Genomic DNA, 21460 nt, shown 5'->3' on the forward strand with positions numbered 1-21460 from the left:
GAACCAGCAAAGCATCTCTTCACTGGCTGCTAGACTGGAGGGTGTGTTTAGTAATCTGAGCTTAGAACAACTGAGCATGTCTGGCAAGCCAGAAATCAAGGCACATTTCCAAGGGGGGGGGGCGAGTGGGTTACAGGAGGAGAAGGAAATCTAAGTGGACAACCAGTGTGGCAGGTATTGAAAGATTTCAAAGAAGCTGTTCACTGATTACATTTTTGTGGGTGGTGTTTAAATGTCCTTTAAACTAAACTGAGAACAATGTAAACTTTCCAATGTACTGTAAATTCAGTGGTTTTGAAATTATTTGTGAATATATCTGCGATTGAAAGCTGTATTTGTATATCCTTTTCTGCGCTCCTCGTTGTAACTCTTAAGAGGACAGAATGTATACTTTTTCACAGGTATGTTGAACTGCTGGGTTCAGCTACAGTACATTGGTCATCAGAATCACTAGGCCTGTATATGTTTAAATAAGCTTATTTAAGCATATACAGGCCAATAAAATCATTATGTCAGTTTATACCACTTCACCTGATGGAGGAAGCTGTTCTCAATACAGCAGTACAAAACTGCAGAAGCCATAAGGGTTAAACAAGCAAGTTGTTACAATAGATATAATATAAATAATAACTATATATATAATATGTGTTAAACAATAAGGCAGCAACCTACCTTGGCTTTATTGATAGTGCAGTGCAGGGCATTGTTTTCTTGATCATACAGCAAGCTAAAATCCAGTGTCCCAAGTGTAGCTGAAAGTAAAAGAGAACAGATACTTCAGTCACAAATTGCTTCATTTATTCCAAATAGTATATATTAGACAAAAACAGATGGCAAGCAAAAGGGCACTTGCAGATGTACATATGTTGCCAAACAGCACCAAAGCAACTTTTTGTAACATTCCAAAGTTTTTATTAGATATAAGTACAGCTATGTTGTACTGAAGAAAACAAACAGGAAAATATTTAAATATTTTAAGTGTGTGGACTGTGTCTAATTATGGACACTTTTATGAGAGCTATTATACCACAAACAGTGATATCCTTACCCTAATCTTCAGTTGCCCATATATATATACACATGTAGATATACAAAACCCACTGATCGTGACCAATTACTTAAATTTGTCAGTTTTCATCCTACAGCTGTTAAAATATTTCCATTAGTCAATATTGCTGTGTATGCAGGATAGCTGATGATCCAGATGTTACTACAGAGGACCTAGGTAGGATGGAAAGGAAGCTGTTAGATAGGGGCTATAGTAAACAAGTACTTAAAGAAAGTCTCTCTAAAATATGTAGACATAAGGTCACAAACAAACATACTACAGAACATAAGGGACAACGGGACATTTGTCACCCAATATCATGCCGTTTACAATCTATTTTAAACATCTGCTAAGGGAATCATATTCCTCTATTCCAGTCGTTTTGGAGGAATGGTTCCATAAGTAGTAGATTAGTAAGAGTGGCGGTCCCCTCTACATCGAGGAAATTCACCTTCCTAGGGCCGCCAAGGGAGGGTATGTATAAATGTAAAGGTTGTTCTCAATGGCGTTTTGTTATGGTAGGATCTGAATTTAATAATCCCCTTACAGGTAAATCTTTTAAGATTGTGGACACAATACATGTGACACTAGGTTTGTAGTGTACATGTTGGTGTGTCCGTGTAATCTTATCTGTATTGGTGAAACTACCCAAAAAGTTAGAGATAGGTTCTCGCAACACAGGTCCACAGTAACCACTGGTAATAGAATCCTTCCTGTCTCTAGACATTTTCTGGAGATGGGACATACTTCTGATGATTTCAGATTTTGTGTTATACAACATATTCCACCCTTGAAAAGAGGAGGCGATTGTGTCCAATGCCTAAAAAGAACTGAAGTAGAATGGATTTATCGCCTTGATGCGTTGGCCCAAAAATGCTTAAATAGGGATTTTTACTTGCACCTTTTCTTGTAATATATGTATATATTTTGTATATAGTGTCCCATTATTATGAACAAGGATCCTTGTGTTTACTGATTTAGAAATTTTGTCAGGTTTGACTTTGTCCCATTATTATTAACAAGGATCTTTGTTTTTACTGATTTAGACATTTTGTCAGGTTTGACTTTTTTGCTATATAAGAGACAGTCAGTTTGAACGTATATGACTTAAGCCTTTGACATATGCTATTTACATTAATGTTGTGATATAATTATGGAGTTGGTGTGCTGTAGATGCAACGCATTGACTTATGCTTTTTATGGATGCTTTAATAAAAGCTAAGTTTTATACATACGGAGTGTGACTATATATATATATAGCAAGATAGCATTGACTGGATGGCCTTCTCAGCTCAAATTTTTTGGCAAGTAACTAAATATTGTACCTGACTTAACACAATTATTAGTTTATGCAGCTGATATATGATGAATGCTAGCTAGCTATAATTACAGAGTTTCTTTTGTTCCCCACAACTGGTGTAAACAATTCTATACATGCCATATATGGATGATTTATTTAACTTAGTAGCTCCATGCAACTTGGATTCAATATAAGTAAATTGGGAATGGCACATAGATGCACTCTCAGCTACTGCCCTACTTCCTTTATTCCCCCAAGCAGCAAGTTGAGCCCCAGTATGTGGCTTCTACAGCTTCCCACTGCACTATAATGCATGGTTATGGATGGCTTTTCTCAGAGACTACCATTCTTACTAGTAATGGTGATAACTTTTATCTGTGCTGTCATCATTTTGTGTCTGAGTGCTGTCTTTGTGGCTACAGCTAGGTGATCAATAAATGAAAGCGTATGGTGAGAAATGTTACAGTTAGCTGCCCTAGCAAGAAAGATTACTGATAGGGTCATGGTGGAAGCTGCTGTTTAAATCTTGACTTGACAAAGAACTGATGCAAAGAGAAAGATAAGCTGCAGAGATCACCGAGCAACTGTGATATATGGGGACAGCACAACACTATAAATATTGCCTCAGTTAACTCTTTGACTTGCTTCTGTTTGCAGAAAACCAGACAATTAATTAAATTTCCTTAACATTTTTAGATAAAAATGCCAGAAGTGTTCATTGGTTAGTTAGTTGCACTTTTTATTGTTTTTCAAAACAACAAACATTAAAGCATTAAGAAAAATGCTGAAATACTAAAAAGCTCAGTTTCTATAACCTTTACTTATTTACTGTACCTACAGTGTACTATGCATTTTTCTTCAGATACTCCACATTCAGCAGGGCTGCATAGGAAACAGTGACATGAGTGACACGTTTGACCAATTATATTTATCATAGATCAATAATTGTTTCAATATAATAAAGCTTCATGAATCACAGGCAACCAGAAAAGTATACAGATAAGTTAAAAGTTTCAGGCAAAAGATGAGGTCCCCCTTTGTAGAGGTTATTTTCTTCCCCTGAGGCAAGGCTCTCTTTAACTCCCTCATCTAGAGCAATCTACACATGGCTTGAGGCAATGAATCACTCTGTTTTCATCACCTGAAGAATGACTTGTTGCTGAGTCCCAGCCATCCATTAATCCAACTGAAAGCAGTAAAATGAGCACATTTTTCACAAATTCAACTTTGTACTGAAAATATACCATGAAACTGGTCAGCTGTTGATTTCAGCTCAGTGCTATTTTTGTTGTTTACAAAAGAACATATCATGGAGTGCTACTTTATACTGCATTTTATTTAAGTAAAGACACAAATATGCTGCTTCATCTTAGAGGTTATAGATTAAAATCTTTGCAACTGTTTTTTAAGTGGGGCTGGACTGACAAGGGATAAAGGACATAAGCAGAAGATTATTTTATACTTTTGTCTCAGTACAGTATACTCACTTAGTAAAATATACTATAATATGTATATTTATGTCTCTGGGTGTATTTGCCTTTGTATGTGGAGCACAGATTTACATGAAAAATGAAGAAAGCAGATCCCGCAGTCCAGGCTCCCCTGTCCCTGGGCCCCTCATACGACCTTGGGGTCTGATTCCTTAAATGTTATGCCACTGGGAGTGGCTGTGTTTCCTCTTGAGTTTTGGTGCAAATTTTGAGAGTTCTGATCAAGGGCTGGGGAACACAAATGCGCATATTGGTAATGTGAAAAAAAATAAAATGAATGTCAGATGTAATGAATTGGATTAAATTATAAAATGGATTTTAAAAGTATGTGAGTGTAGAATTAACCAAGTTAAGGATGAATTTTAGTAGTCAAATATAGTAATCAGGTATGGCAGAAAACAAATGATAGAAGTCCAAACTACCAAACTATGAAGATTTTAGTAATGGCTTGAGTGGCAGATTGTTGCAATGTAAAGGGAAAATATGGCAGTTTAATAAGACCCTATCCCCCATATGTAATAAAATACAATAACTTTGCCCAGTAGCAGTAACCCACAGCAACCAATAAGATGTTTGCTTTTAGACAACTGACCAGTAAATTCTAACTGTTGATTGGTTACTATGAGTTTCTGCTCCTTGAAAATCCATTAGGCACACAAAACAACAAGGGAATGACTAAAGAGGGTGGTGTTTCCACCAGCTATTATAAAAGAAAGTAAAGGGTAGTAAGAGAATCAAGTTGCTGCTTTGTTAGAAATGCCCAGATATAGAATAATATGACTTCTATAGCATAACCTACACTATCAAATGCAGAAGAAATCTATAAGGATTACAAATCGCATAGCAATGTGTCAGATGAATGAGCTGTAAGACATCTAGGTTACAATGCTTACCAAAGATCATACCCACTGAGAATAGTAGTCGTTTAAATTAAAGATTGATGTTCCGGTACTTTGAAGGTTAAGGGAAAGATGTAGTGGCTTAATAACAGAGGAAGCAGACCCCACAGTCTTGGGGTGGGGGGGGGAGGGGACAGGGGGGCCCTGACTGGGGGATCTGCTCTAATGTTACATTTAAATCTCTGCCGGGTCTCAGCTAGGAGAGTTATATGCCTGAGTAAACAGAACTTTGCAATGTGGCCAGGCAACTGTACTATATGTGCATTAATATGTTTTCTGCCCATTAAGCCCACAACCTTTTGGTTGATACCTAGAGCAGTGCTGTTCAAGTTATTACATGTAGTGGTCCAATTATTTCTCATATAGCATGTTTGAGGGCCAGATTAAATTAAAATTATGATGTCATACAGTAAAGTCTATGGAGCTTTTGAGCAGACTTGGGGGGAGATAAAAATCTGCTGGCCTCTAGCTAAACAGCCCTGCCAGAAAGACTCAGCCAATGGATGACCTGCTAATATCTCCTAGTGTCCAAGTACAATAAATTGATGGATTTCCTAATAAATAGATTGTTCCCTTTGTTGCTATTGGTGTAATGTAATAAATGTTCACTACAGGTATAATAACATATAGCAACCAATTAGCAATAGCATTTACTGGCAACCTTTAGACAAATCTCTTTTTAGTTATTATCTGTTACTGCACCTGGAAAAACTTTGTGCCTTTTATTTTCTTTCCTGCTTCTGCAAACACAACAAATATACAATACAAATATAAAGACCATTTGAAAATGATAATGGTGGATATCGGTTTTCTGGATAACGGATCCCATACCTGTATAGTTTTCTTTTAACTATGATGGCAAAAACAATTTAAGTTTAACAAGCAATTAAACAGCATAAGCAGTACTTCACAGAATCAGTCATAAATTCTAAAATAAAACCCTTTCAAAGGTCGGCATCTGAAATACAACATATGATTAAAGAAAGAAGCTGCCCTGGTAGGGTGTATAAAATCATTGCTTCTACTATGACCAATCCTTAAAATTCGAATTTACTGCAGAAAATCTAAGCTGTTTACATAAGCGGCTGAGAGACAGAAATGTCCCTAGCCCTGTTAATGATGTCAATTTGCAGAGGACATGTGTACATGAAATATGTCACTACTCATATAAAATGCCCTGGGGGTTAATTCATTCATCATCATGTTGAGTCCCAACCATTAACTAGTAGCCAGAAGGTTAAAACACCTTATCTTACAAAATAAGCATTAATCACCAGAACTGTAAATAGCAATTATCATGGGAATATACAGAACAATTGGTAATTTCCATGCTGAATGAGAGGCCATGTCTGTAAAGTAAAGCATGCACCCTACGAATTTGTTTAGCCATTATTGCTAATTTTGTTTCCCTTCAATCGGAGTAAGGCCATTTTGTGCTAATCGGATGAGATAAGTAATTGGTTTAAAACTACATGTCAGGCCATCTATTTCATTTACTGAACAGACGTCATTATGTCTCATGGCCTATTTTAAAGCTTGTGATTAAAGAAAGTCTTGTTACTGCTAGTTTGGTTGTCAGATGTAAAGATCTTCTGTGATGCTCAATGTTCAATTTATTATGCCAAAATGAAACTCAATTAATATAAAATATACAGCTAATTTGAGGGATGTTCAATTAGAATAATTAGGAATTTTATCAAATGATTGCTCCAGTTTCCCTTTACAGTCCAAAAACATGCCTGCGGGTGTTGGAATGCAAAGTTTTTGCCCATCTTTACTTTAAAAAGTTCCCTTCAGGGTAAATTTAGCATTGACCTGGGTTTGTTCAGAGTTGAGAGGGGAGCTGTTTCCCCCACAATAGTAACAGCTAGAGGAGCACTCACTAGTCCCCAGAGTACAAGGTCCTCACAATGATGTTCTTTACGAGATTTCTCTTTTTCACTGAGCTGACCAGTTGAGTCCTTACTCTGGCTATGGATGAGTATTCAGGGCTGTTTTAATAAATGGGCAATAAAAGGGGTAATAAAAGGGGGCAATAGCTCAGGGCCTTCCACGCTTTGGGGCCCAACATCAAATCTGCTATAACTTTTGACTGAAGCATCTCCTAGAAATGGCATTTGGATTATTTGCTGTAACACTGTTGGTCCAGGTGGCTGGATCTCAAGTCTACTCCATTACGTATAGGCTGTTTTTTTATTCCCTCCCTATATATATAGGATATATATAGGGAGGGAAAAAAAAAATCTGCACTCACCACTCCATAGGTACCAGCCGGGTGCTGACCAGCAAAACACATCCAATATGTAGAGAGCACTCACAGCAAAAAATCTGTAAACAGTCCTTTTATTAAATCATCGCATCTACCTTAAAGCAGCCCTGGGAGTAGTTACCCTTTCTGTTTTTTTCATTGGAGTTTCTGTTTGTTTTATTTACTACCCTCAGCCTGCCTCTAAGTGGCACATTTACTAAAATCTGATTTTTTTCTGGGCTTCAAACACAATATGGTAAAAATTCAGAGTAACCACAATAATTTCTGAAGTTCTAAAATGTCTCGACAATGCTTTTATCGTTCGTATGAAAATTTCACAATTGAGTTTCAAAAGTCACTAAATTTTTGTGCTGAAAAGCTTGTTATGCCACAAAAACCTTTCTGGCTTTGATGCCTTCCATGTCTGGCTTTGGAAGCCTTCCATAGGACTCAATGGCACTCGACAGTTCAAACCTGGCGAAAAGATAGTCCCGATGAAAGTGTAACCAAAGTGTTAACAAATTCTGAAATGCCCGTATTCTTCATGCAAAGCGTGTTTTTTTCATGGAAATTTAACGAAAACCATGAAAAACTTGTGTTTTTTAACTAACTATTTTGCATACATTTAAAATGTTCTATAAGACATTAGAAAAAGTTAGAAAAAATACGAAATTTTCTCATAATTGTTTAACAAACAGATTCAAGATTTACTATTCGCCCAAATAGCTAAAAATCTGAATCCGGCAATTAGCTAAGTCTTGCCTAGATCATGTAGAAGTCAATGCCAGATGACCCTTCCCTTTCCTGAAAGATCCTTCTTTTGCTTCAACACTTTAGAGGTTTTAGATTTTTGACACTGATTTTTGTGTGACAATTCAAAAAATTTGAGTTTTTAGAGCGACAATTCGCTAATTTTTTTGTAAATGTCAGACATTCATGGAAATGAGTTTAGTTGAATTTTTACAAATAAAAATATGAGTTTTAGTAAACCTGCCAATCCTGTTTGTCGCAAGCAAACTTTCCATGAGGTCTGAGGGGTAGGAGATCCTAAGAAAGATTTTTCTGGGGAGAGCACTAACTTATAGTTATTTCCTTTGCCTCTTACCATTCATAACAAGTAACCTTGGATAACTCTGGGAGAATTTAGAGACAGAAATAGAGCTATTTATGCTTTCAGTGCAGTCCTGGAATATAAAGGCAAACAGCAGGATAAGCAAGCAATTGGTATCTGCTTATCACTTAGCTAACAGCGTGATTTTTTTTGTAGCCCAGGAAGGGTTTATTCACTCTGTGCTGCTTGTTGACCAAAGTGAAGAGGAAAGTATTACATTTATTACAGAGCCAATGTACAGCATGCTATGTTTTTGTAAAAAAATTAATTTCCCTTTAATTTGTAGCTAGTTAAAGGTTGCGTAACTCTTTTTGGACTGATCACTTACATTTAGAAAGCAGGCAATGTACTTTGGCTGCAATGGTCAGCATTTACCAGTGAAACTTTTAAATAACGCAGTGCAAACATGATTTTATGAATTTTACCTAGTACTTCCAAAGTAGTGATGCCAAAAGTGGTGTTAAAGGTGTTGAATGTTTTACCTGTCTTTCCCAACTATTTGATGAATTTGGCAAGTTCCCACAAGGAAAAGATCTGCATTGTGTTAGTTGTAGTGCAAGGTATGGGGATTTGCTGAATCAGAAACAATTACGTTTCCCTGTTAATACAAATGGCAGCCAACAGAACTTTAACAACTGATATATATTCTGTGAAATTGCATGTTTTAAAAAGCCACAGCAAGGGTCACTAAATTATGCCAAAAGATAATTTAAAGGTAGACTACCCTTACAACATGCACTGAGTGTTTATGCCATGCAACTTTTCTCTTTTAAATTTAAAAACCCATTACATTGTTATTATTCAAAAAAATGATCATATATTATTAAGTATTATATTACCTTATTATACAAGTTTAAGGAATGACAGTTATTTCTATGTCGTTACTACGTATGTTATTGGTGCTTTGTACGTCACCTATTTGTAAGATGCTTGTGATTGTATTTATATTAAACAATAATGAACTACATTGCTGTAGCTGTTACATTCCTTGTACATTACCATTTTACCATGTCAGAGGTTTATTGCTCTTAGGTTCTCTTACTAAGCTTTCCTTATTGATTTTGTGGCTTTTTATACAATGCATTTGTCCCGTCAGGAGGAGACTCTGCCAAACACTATTATGTTCATGCTGTTTTAATGCCTAGTATTGTAAAAAGGATTTTCTCCTATAATCCACTATCTACGGGGATTCAAACTCACAAGCTCCAGTTAAAACTAAGGGCTATAAACAAAGTTTGCACTAGTATGTCATTTTATATCTCAGTATATCTTAGAAACGTTAATATTACAACCCAGACACCATGTTAGTCGAGGAGCTATAGATTTCATAAAGCAGTTCAAGGCAGAACTGTTATTTACAAAGCAAAAAGCCTCTCATACTAAAAAAACAGTCCAAATACAGTGAATTTATTCTGGCTAATCCTTAAGCAATGCTTTAACTAAACAGACATCATGCTTACAGCAACAATGAAAATCAGCAATCCATTCACACTAAATTTTAAGAAAAATAATATATTTACTAATTATGCATAAGGTAGAAATGTATCCAGCATGGACAAATCTGGACTTTAAGCATCCTACAGAAAGCACTTTCAAGGTCAGAAATATACCTCCTGTTGGGTTCATTTGTAAAAAAATATATGAACTTTGGAATTTGTGAAATTACAGAGTACTGATGTTGCTAAAATGATCTAAAATGTCCTTTCCTTAAAATGTGCGCACCATCGGCTGTGTAATAGTGAAATGTACTTTATAAAAAAAAGGCTATATTTAAAAGGATACTGTCATGAATGATACTGGTATTAAATGAGCTGAGCGCTGTGATTGCCAAACCTCTTCACTTAATTTTTCAGGATTCATTGAGGTCTGGCATGGTGCCAAGAGACTGGCGGATTGCTAATGTGGTGCCGTTATTTAAAAAGGGATCCCGTTCTCAGCCTGAAAACTATAGGCCTGTTAGTCTGACATCAGTAGTAGGAAAAATTTTGGAAGGGGTAATAAGGGATAGGGTACTTGAATACTTTGCAGTTCACAATACTATTAGTTTGTGCCAGCATGGTTTTATGCGTAACAGATCTTGCCAGACTAATTTAGTCGCCTTTTATGAGGAGGTGAGTAGGAACCTCGATGCTGGAATGGCAGTTGATGTCATCTACTTGGACTTTGCTAAAGTGTTTGATACAGTACCTTACAGAAGGTTAATGATCAAATTAAGGAATATTGGCCTAGAACATAATATTTGTAATTGGATAGAGAACTGGCTGAAGGATAGAGTACAAAGAGTGGTGGTAAATGGAACATTTTCTAATTGGACCAGTGTGGTTAGTAGAGTACCGCAGGGGTCAGTCCTTGGTCCTTTGCTTTTTAACTTGTTTATTAATGACCTGGAGGTGGGCATAGACAGTACTGTTTCTATTTTTGCTGATGACACAAAATTGTGCAAAACTATAAGTTCCATGCAGGATGCTGCCGCTTTGCAGAGCGATTTGACAAAATTGGAAAACTGGGCAGCAAACTGGAAAATGAGGTTCAATGTTGATAAGTGCAAAGTTATGCATTTTGGTAGGAATAATATAAACGCGAACTATCTACTGAATGGTAGTGTGTTGGGGGTATCCTTAATGGAGAAGGATCTTGGGGTTTTTGTTGATAACAAATTGTCTAATTCCAGGCAGTGTCATTCTGTGGCTACTAAAGCAAATAAAGTGCTGTCTTGTATAAAAAAGGGCATTGACTCAAGGGATGAGAACATAATTTTGCCCCTTTATAGGTCCCTGGTAAGGCCTCACCTTGAGTATGCGGTGCAGTTTTGGGCTACAGTCCTTAAGAAGGATATTAATGAGCTGGAGAGAGTGCAGAGACGTGCAACTAAACTGGTAAAGGGGATGGAAGATTTTAACTATGAGGTGAGACTGTCGAGGTTGAGGTTGTTTTCTCTGGAAAAGAGGCGCTTGCGAGGGGACATGATTACTCTATACAAGTACATTAGAGGGGATTATAGGCAGATGGGGGATGTTCTTTTTTCCCATAAAAACAATCAACGCACCAGAGGTCACCCCTTTAGATTAGAGGAATGGAGCTTCCATTTGAAGCAGCGTAGGTGGTTTTTCACTGTGAGGGCAGTGAGGTTGTGTAATGCCCTTCCTAGTGATGTGGTAATGGCAGATTCTGTTAATGCCTTTAAGAGGGGCCTAGATGAGTTCTTGACCAATCAGAATATCCAAGGCTATTGTGATACTAATATCTACAGTTAGTACTAGTGGTTGTATTTATAGTTTATGTATGTGAGTGTATAGATTGGTAGGTGTGGGTTAGGTGTGCTGGGTTTACTTGGATGGGTTGGACTTGATGGACACTGGTCTTTTTTCAACCCTATGTAACTTTAACTATAACTATGAATTTTATGGTATACTTTTATTTCTAAATTACACTGTTTACATAACAAATAATTCACTCTACCATTTAAAATTTTATTCTTGAACCAACAAATGTATTTTTTTTAGCTGTAATATTGGTGTGTAGGCGCCATCTCAGTGCATTGTGCCTGAGTCTGAGCTTTCAGAAAGAGCCAGCGCTACACATTAGAACTGCTTTCAGGTAACCTATTGTTTCTCCTACTCCCATGTAACTGGAGGAGTCCCAAGCCAGACTTGGATTTCTTACTATTGAGTGTTATTCTGATATCTATTGGGAGCTGATATCTTGCTACCTTCCCATTGTTCTGCTGATCGGCTGCTGGGGTAAAGGGAGGGGGGGTGATATCACTCCGACTTGCAGCTCAGCAGTAAAGTGTGACTGAAGTCCTCTCTCATTCCCTCCTCACACGCTCGCATTCAGGACTTTGCAAGTGCTGCCCCCCTTCTCTGGAATTCACTCCCACAATCTGTCAGACGTACTTCCAATCTCTCTGCCATCAAGAAATCTCTAAAAATGCATTTATTTAGAGAAGCTTACCCTAATCTAGTTTTACATAACCTCAGTGTGCTACTAAAAGCAATAACCTGTGCCACACCTCTCACAACTCTGGTCTTGCCCATTCCCACACAATGTGTCTCACCCCTTTCTCCTTGTAGATAGTTAGCCCTTTTGGGCAGGGCTCTCTTCACCTCTTGTATCTGTTATTGATTGCTTTATATGTTACTCTGTATGTCCAATGTATGAAACCCACTTATTGTACAGCGCTGCGGAATATGTTGGTGCTTTATAAATAAATGTAATAATAATAATCAGAGCACAGATCACATGGCTGTGGCACCCTGGGAAAAGAAAAATATTCTATTTGTTTTTTTGACAAATGGATTTCAATGCAGGATTCTGCTGGAGAAACACTATTAACTGATGCATTTAAAAAAAATATATATGTTTTTCCATGACAGTATTCCCTTAAAATTCCCCAGAATATCGGCATTCCCTAATTCTGAAAAAATGCTTATTCAGGATCCATTTGTTTATTAAAGAACCATTTGAGTGCAGCACCAGCAGACACATCAGTCCTTGTGCAATGTAGTGTGAGGCCCAGTGTCCATATACATTTATAAATTTTGATTTTGTATTAAATGTATTAAATGATTTCAATTCAAGAACGGTTTTATTTATAGTAGAGTCCCATGCCTAAGGAAATATGGCTCTTATTACTTTAGCCTGAGAAGGTGATAATGAATAAGAACTGGCACCTTGCCTCTTAAAACATTTATAATTACAAATAGAAAAGTCATTGCTACTTGAAAGAATTGGATTTATGAAGCAAAAAGAGTTCATTATTTCAAAATCTGTCTTCTTGATTACCAATAGTCTTTCTTCATATCATATTCATTTATTAATGATTTTTGGTTTGGGAAGCAGAGCCTAACCTGTATTATTATTTGAAATCTATTTGAAATAGCAATTATTCGTTGAACGGTCTTAATTGGGAACTGACTAAAAGGAAAATCAGATTTAATTTATATGTTTCAAAGATCTCATAAAATAATATGTAAAGGTACAAAGAAACTAATTTAGAAAAAGTGATAAACTGCCACAATAGCCTCAGCAACTGATATAGTAGTAGGCGTGGTACAGGTATGCCATATATTCAACAAATTGATTAAGGTGTGCTACACAATGGACAAACCAGCTAATTGTAGCCCCAGGTGCAAGCTGAACCCTCAGCCAGGGTAAAACAATATCCAGGATAAAATGAAAAAACAGCAGCACTCCGGAAATGTTGTAGAAAAAAGTGACTTTACTCAAGTGCACACAGCAACGTTTCGGGCATAAACCAGCCCTTTATCAAGCCTTGATAAAGGGCTGGTTTATGCCCGAAACGTTGCTGTGTGCACTTGAGTAAAGTCACTTTTTTCTACAACATTTCCGGAGTGCTGCTGTTTTTTCATTTTATCCTGGGTATGCCATATATTGTTATCAGTTAATTGCAATTCCATTGTCTGCTATGTTTTCTTAAGCCATTTCTTTATTCATACCTGATCTGCTGTACAGGTCTGGACTGGTATTCAAAATAGGCCCTGGCATTTCAACTACACAGAGGTCCAAACTGTTTCCCCACCAGCCCAATAAATAGTGACTGTCTATGTCATCTTACAGCAGCTTCCCTGGGATTTGCCAGAACCCACAGATTGCCAGTCCAGGCCTGCTACTGTATTTCTGCAATTATAAGACAATGGCACACATCACAATTCTGTATTTGTTTCAAAATAATTTTTGTTTTCATATTTTAATCTTCATTTTACAAAAAATACCTTACATCTAGGTCCAAAATACTGTACAATATGTGTGGCCAGACTGATCAGTTAGAGTACATATCTGGTCAATCAGAACATTTCAGACATTTACTATAACTGCCCAGCTGTCAGACGTGTAATAAAAACTATTTGTTTGGTAGTAGTTACTATACAGTTACTAAATAATTGAGCACCCATCTTAGTAAATGATCCCTACCATGTTGGTGTGGTGTTTTTGCAGTAACTTTCAGGTCTTTTGGCTTAAATATAAATTTGTTTAAGTTTAATGAATTAAGAAAACAAATTTTGCTCAGTTTTTTGTCACATCATAGGGCTGAAAAATTGTTATACCCATAATTTTATTGTTTTCTAATACTAAACAATAAAAACAATCAAGGATTAATGACCTACAAGGAATTTAAAAATGTAATAGCAACAGATGCCTGCATCTCCAGTTCTAGATCCATATCTAATCCATATCTAATTCCAAATGGCAATGCACTTGTTAAATGCAATAAGCATAAGGCATTGTTGCTATGTTTAGCCATTGTGGTATAAACTCCTTATAATTAAACATATAACTGTGCAAATAAAAAACAAACTTTTAGATTTTTCTTTTTTAAAATGTCCATAATTTTCCCTTTTGGTTTTGCTAGAGTTTCACTTATCAAATCCTAAAATAGTTGACAGGCAAGACAAGACAATTATCATTCCCAACCAAAAGGTTGGTACAATTTTGACTCTTTTATATTTGTAAAGTTAACAGTGCCCAGAAGCATATGGTAGAAAAAATAGTTTTGTTTAAGAGCATGTATCCATTGCCACCAATCATTACTTATAGATAAAATTAAAGCCTGTCTAAAGGGGCAGATTTACTAAAACTCCATCATTTCTCTTTTTTTTTTTTTTTTTCAAATTCGACTAAATTTGTTTTCCCTATGTCTAATATTTGCTAAAAAAGACTTGCAATGAAAAGTCGCTGCAACAATTAGAAAAGTCGAGTTTTCAGACAAAACCCAGTGAAATCTCTAAAGTTTTCAGACAAAAGAAAGAACTTCAAGGAAAGGGAAGGGATCTTTGCCTTTGACTTCTACATGAACTCGGCAAGTTTAATCTGGTGAGTTGTCGAATTCATATTTTTAGCCATTTAGATGCATAGTTAATCTTGGAAAAGTTGCGGGTTTTTTTCTGCAAATTTTTCAAAAACTTTTTATTAAAAATTCAATTAATTAAAAAAATTGATGGTTAGTAAATCGGCCCCAGTGATTCTCTACTATCTGTTCCATGCTTACTTTCACCTTAAACCTAATAATCATTTGGTTGCTGGAGATCATTTAAAGGAAAACTAAAGAAGTAGACTAGAAATGTTGCACATTATTATGTTTTGGGCTCCTGTACCAGCCCAAGGCAACCGCATCTCTTTAGTCGGGAAGAAATGTGCCTCCAAAGATGCCCCAGTAGCCGCCCATATTCTTTTCTGCTGATTCACTGCACATGCTCTGTGCTGCTGTCACTTACCTGCGCTTAGAGGACAACTTACAATCTATAAACGCAAACTATCTACTGAATGGTAGTGTGTTGGGGGCATCCTTAATGGAGAAGGATCTAGGGGTTTTTGTAGATCACAAGTTGTCTAATTCCAGGCAGTGTCATTCTGTGGCTACTACAGCAAATAAAGTGCTGTCTTGTATAAAAAAGGGCATTGACTCAAGGGATGAGAACATATTTTTGCCGCTTTATAGGTCCCTGGTAAGGCCTCACCTTGAGTATGCAGTGCAGTTTTGGGCTCCAGTCCTTAAGAAGGATATTAATGAGCTGGAGAGAGTGCAGAGACGTGCAACTAAACTGGTAAAGGGGATGGAAGATTTAAGCTATGAGGTTAGACTGTCGAGGTTGGGGTTGTTTTCTCTGGAAAAGAGGCGCTTGCGAGGGGACATGATTACTCTGTACAAGTACATTAGAGGGGATTATAGGCAGTTGGGGGATGTTCTTTTTTCCCATAAAAACAATCAGCGCACCAGAGGTCACCCCTATAGATTAGAGGAACAGAGCTTCCATTTGAAGCAGCGTAGGTGGTTTTTCACGGTGAGGGCAGTGAGGCTGTGGAATGCCCTTCCTAGTGATGTGGTAATGGCAGATTCTGTTAATGCCTTTAAGAGGGGCCTGGATGAGTTTTTGAACAAGCAGAATATCCAAGGCTATTGTGATACTAATATCTACAGTTAGTATTACTGGTTGTATATATATAGTTTATGTATGTGAGTGTATAGATTGGTTAGTATAGGTTGTGTGCTGGGTTTACTCGGATGGGTTGAACTTGATGGACAATGGTCTTTTTTCAACCCTATGTAACTATGTAACTATGTAACTATGTAACTGTCTATATAGAATATAAATGTCACAATATAAGGCGGATTAGTAATTTATTCAGATACACATTACATGGCAGCTCTGAAACCAGTGCAATTATCATCAGAAATTAATAAGCAACCCTGTAGCATCAGCTTATAGAAACAGTTAAACTTCAAATTCCGCTTGATAATTTGCCACAACCCCTAAGCTTAGCTTCTCAACAGCTGACCAAAGCACACTGAGCATGTGAGTGTCACTGACACTTCTAATGGAATCCAAGATGGGGAACCCCTGTGACAACTATAAGGACCTGTATTGTTACTACTATTAAGATACTGAAACTTAAGGCTGGTGCATTCAGTTCAGTATATAAAATATGGGATTTCTAGCCATATTAATTTTTTGGGGTTTAGCTTTCCTTTAAAGGACAAGGAAACGGCGAACGCCCCCTGCGCATGCGCGAACGGCGAACCTCCCCCCGTGCATGCTCGAACTCGCGATTGCGCATGCGCAGCCCTTTTCAATCGAATACGGAGCAGTGGGGAAGAGGTCCCCATTGCTCCGTATGCGCAATAAACTTTAATATTTTGGTGCGGCGGGGGGCATGCCGCCCCCCAATTTTTGCCGCCCTAGGCCCGGGCCTTTGTGGCCTTTCCACAAATCTGGGCCTGCAGCTACCCCAGGCTGGTGCTGTTCTCTCCTAGCAAAGACACCAGCCCGGGGTAAAAGGTATGTGATTTAAGTCACTTAACATTTTGGCACCCCCAAGTGACTTAGCCTTTCCTTCTCCTTTAAGGACAAAATCTGGAAATGCATTATCTGAAATTGTAGTATGTTGCTTTTTTTAACTTTTAAAACATTTTGTTGAAAATATAAACTATTATTTGCTGGCTATTGATCCAATAAACATAGTAACCTGACAACGGGTTAAGGTCAAATGCATTAAATGAAGGGAAAATTAATAGTAAAGGCTTAACGGAAATATAAGTCATACAAATACCAATTTAACTCTTCAAATCAAAGGGACATTTGGTTGTTCGGGTCAGTAATTTTTTACACTTAACAGCAACCAGATAGCTGAGGCAAAAAGTACCAATAAAAAATACAAAAAAGAAGACCTTTACAGAACAAACAAAATAATGCATGTAACTGATGCAAAAAATAATGCTGTCATTTACATGTCATTGGTAAACAGTCAAGCAGAGGAAAGAAATAGTGCCTAATGTAGCCTAGGTATAAACTAGAGCAAATAAGCACTTTTGCATGTCCAGAGCTTCATGGAAAAATTTTATACTGACAATTGCGTAGATCATTCTACTTTTCTTGGAAAAATGCCAGATCATTCACACAAAGTGAAATATATTTTTCACTTTTATTGAAATGCAAGGAAGCGCATAATAGACTGAGAAGAATACGTATTTATTACAAAGACACTATTCCCATTAAGCCCATGAGAGAAAATAGAAAAAGCCATGAAGGAGCAGTGAGGCATAACATTGTATAACAATGGGGAGAAAAAAAGAGTTTACTTTACCATGTGACAATGTCAGGGAAATGGAAAACTTCTACTGGCTTTCTAAAGTGATTGCAATCTTATATTGGAGAGTACATTCTGCTTGCTGCACTGAAAAATATTCATTATTCATATTTTTTGTGTTGATAATGAGAGGTGAGAAAAAAAAAGCAGTGAAAAGGTAATACTGTATATTTGGGATGGTAAATTACCACCAAAAAGCCAGTAGGTTATTAAAAAGAGATCTATAAGAAGAACTGAATGTGTAAGGCTGGGTATAGCACCTTCAGCTCTGATGGTTATTTATATTATAAACTAGATTTTTTTTTACGAAACACAGAATAAAATAGGTTTGGTTTTACTAAAGCTACATGGCAAACAGCTAGCCTAGATGTGAAGTGCAACATATGGAGGATGAAGAGTATGGGATAACGATAATAACCACAAATCATTTATGTTAAAGGAAAGCTAAATCTAAACCAAGACTAGAAATGACACATTATGCCCATTATTTTGGGGGGGTTCTGTACCAACCCAGATAGAATAAGGCAGCTGAGTACTGTCGCAATCAGTGGCCAGATTGTAACAGGACCATCAGGGGCCCACAATGTAGTCTTACGGGCCACTGGTCTTAGTGTTTGGAGTATGAACCAAGGAAGAAGCTAGGGTAATGGGAGACTGGGGGAGGGGTACAGAAATCTGATAACTCCTGGGAAAATAGGTGGTTGACAGGTCTAATGATATCCATGTGTAGAATAGAGGTAAGGAAGTACTAGGTACCAGGGTCAAACTCAGCAGAGAACAAAACAGGGCACAATACCTTACAAGTTCCTCTGAATCCATTTTCAGAGTGTTTAGGAAAGGTTTAAAGTAAATGTAATGTAATTCCATAAAGTTAAGAGATTCTATTAGAATCCATAAAAAGATAAAGGATCTGGTTTATTCTAATATCTCAGGCACCCTCAGACAGAAATTTGTTTCTGACCACAGTCTTCTCAGTGCAGTGGAAACAATTATAATTAGCTTCCAACTGGCTCTGGACACCCGCATTCCTTTATTGAGTACCACAGACTTTCCAGGGCTGTATATTGAAAACTTTAGGTATTTCAATAGTATGCAAAAAAAGAGCAACTAAGACAGTTTTGTAAATGCCCTTACAATATTCCTGTGCCCATAGCTTATTCAATTAAGGTATATGCAGCCCACCACCATTTATACTGGTGTTGGATGGGATTGGAACTACAGGTAAGTATTAAAAGAACTTTAAGATATACCAAAAAAGCTAGCAGAACATTGATTATGATGAGTAAATTGAAATAACCACAGTATGAAGAACTAAATGGACATACAACCTGCATGCTGCACACCAAATAAAATTCTCAAGGACTCTGCCCATATGCTGTTGCTCTGTGAGATTCACTTGTCTATTCTATGCTATCTGGTGCTTGCACTGGAACTGAACGTTCCGGGTTACATGGTGCCCCTTATCTTGTTCATCTGCCACGTAGCAGCACAGACATAATTTTCCATGTTGACTGAACATATGAGCTGTCACAAAACAATATGACACTGTCACAGCTAACATATTGAGGCTGCAAATAAAGATATTTTATAAATAGTTTATGTGGGCCCACAGTCTCTGAGAAAGATATTGAATTTGTAAGACAAATAACTTTGCACTGTATAAAAAGCTACTCTTCGGAGATTGCTAACGGTTGACAGTTTTATTTTAAATTGTCAGCTACACAATCACTGAAAATGTGTTTTAAATGACATAAACTCCTACCAGTTTTGCATTTTAAAATGAAGTTGACAAGAAAAAGTCACAGAAACTATCCGATCACATCAACCCCATAATGGGTCTTGGATTGAAAGAAAAAGGAAGAATAAAAGCTTGTGCTGAACAAGAAGCAAATCTTGCACAAAAGACTGAAGCTCTTTTTAAGTTAATTGCTCAAGATCTCTTTATGAAATCAGCTGGAGAAACAGTTTTGGCAAGATCATCTAGCATTCGGAATTAGGCTATATGGAAGTTCCTATATTTGGTCGTAGCACTGATATGATCAATAATGTAAGATCCTAAAAAGAGTTTAGGTGGCCACACACGTGGCGATTTTAGATCTTTCGTGCGACCATCGGTTGCACGAAAGATCGTCCAACCCGCCACTAACCGTTCAGGGCTGAAACGGCAGATAAGGAGGTAGAAACAATAGGATTTCTACCTCCTTCTGCCGATTCAGCCCCGAAGACAGATTTTGCTCAGGTGCCTTCTATGGCGCCCGTTCAAAATCTTTAAACCGGCCGATGGGCTAGTCGACCGATAGCAGGTTCCTGCAATATTGGTCGACCCACCGACTTGCCATACACGCACCGAATATCATACGAAACGGGGTTTCGTATGATATTATCGGTGTGTGTATGGCCAGCTTTTGATGTAAAGTGTAATAAAGTAAGATACTACAATCTGTAGATTTTGTTATATGTTTGAGAAATTAGTTATGTTTTATCTTTTCCCAGGGGCCCCTATTTACACTGAGGGGCAGATATATGAAGGCTTAAGTATTCAGGGAAAATGCCTTTAGAAACAAGTGATTTATTTGCAATTCATTGCTCTGGCTTCCTGATGAATGGGTTAAAAAACAAACATTCTTTTTTTGAAAAACAAAAACAAAAAGGTTTTAGGGTGTCTCTGCAATTGTTTTACAATAATATGGACATTCGTGGCTTTATAAATTTGCCCTCACATGTGCAGAGCAGCACTGCATATGTCGAAGTCTAAGGAACTGATTTATGAATTTTCAAGATATTGTTATCCTGTATTTTCTTCCCCACAATTGCAGATTTTCTGTGTTATTTCTCAAAGCTGCATCTCATCATGCCTTAGGAGGCAAAATGTTTTATTTCTCACAAAAATAAACAAAATTAAGAATAAGAATCACAGTAAAGCTGCTAGGGATGGCTGGGAAAGATACTTTTTTTACCAGCCCAGTGCATTTTTTTTTTCGAGAACGGGAACTGGCCTGAGGAAAAAACAACAACATATTGGCACCCCTAATAAATTGGGCTTTCTTAGTGCTCTCATTTCTGATTTCTGATGACTTTTAAAGATTATGTCACTAATAATTCTGTGGCCTTGGGTTCCTGTGAGTGTAGTATAGGTTAATATTGTTGTTTCATTAGCAAAACAGCAGTCACACTATCCTTGGCATTAATCATCACAATATAAATCAGGCCACAATACAGCTGTACAAACCTTCACCAAATATTTACAGCTTATAATTAGAGATGTAGCGAACTGTTCGCCGGCGAACTAATTCGCGTTCGCGCAAATTCGCGGACTTTTGCCGATGTTCGCCACTTTGGGTTCGCCGCGTTTTTTTTTGGCGCCGCGTTTTTTCGCCTTGGTTTTTCCGCCGCGTTTTTTCGCTTCGTTTTATCGCCTATGCATATACATAGGAATAGCTTGCGTTTTTTTTTGCGTTATTTTTTTGCGTTTTTTTTTGGCGTTTTTTTTACAAGTATTTTTCAGAGAAGTTTTTGCCATTGATCCCCCTCCTGCATGCCACTGTCCAGGTCGTGGCACCCTTTAAACAACTTTAAAATCAGTTTTCTGGGCAGAAATGGCTTTTCTAGGTTTTAAAGTTCGCCTTCCCATTGAAGTCTATGGGGTTCGCAAAGTTCGCGAATATTCGCGAGTTTTGGCGAAAGTCCGCGAACGGGTTCGCGAACATTTTCGGCGATGTTCGCTACATCACTACTTATAATGCATTAATAATAATTGC

The 21460-nt window shown here is 37.3% G+C and overlaps 1 protein-coding gene across 1 annotated transcript in view; it reads right to left on the reverse strand.

Annotated features, from left to right (window-relative positions):
- The window catches only part of doc2b (double C2-like domains, beta), a 279826-nt gene that overhangs the window by 188051 nt on the left and 70315 nt on the right, over window positions 1-21460 (reverse strand). The window contains exon 2 of the mRNA XM_002934344.5: window positions 673-752. Within this exon, the coding sequence (XP_002934390.1) occupies window positions 673-752 (80 nt within the window). The remainder of the gene's footprint in view (window positions 1-672; window positions 753-21460) is intronic.

Source organism: Xenopus tropicalis, chromosome 2, assembly GCF_000004195.4.
Source record: "Xenopus tropicalis strain Nigerian chromosome 2, UCB_Xtro_10.0, whole genome shotgun sequence".
NCBI lineage: Eukaryota > Metazoa > Chordata > Amphibia > Anura > Pipidae > Xenopus > Xenopus tropicalis.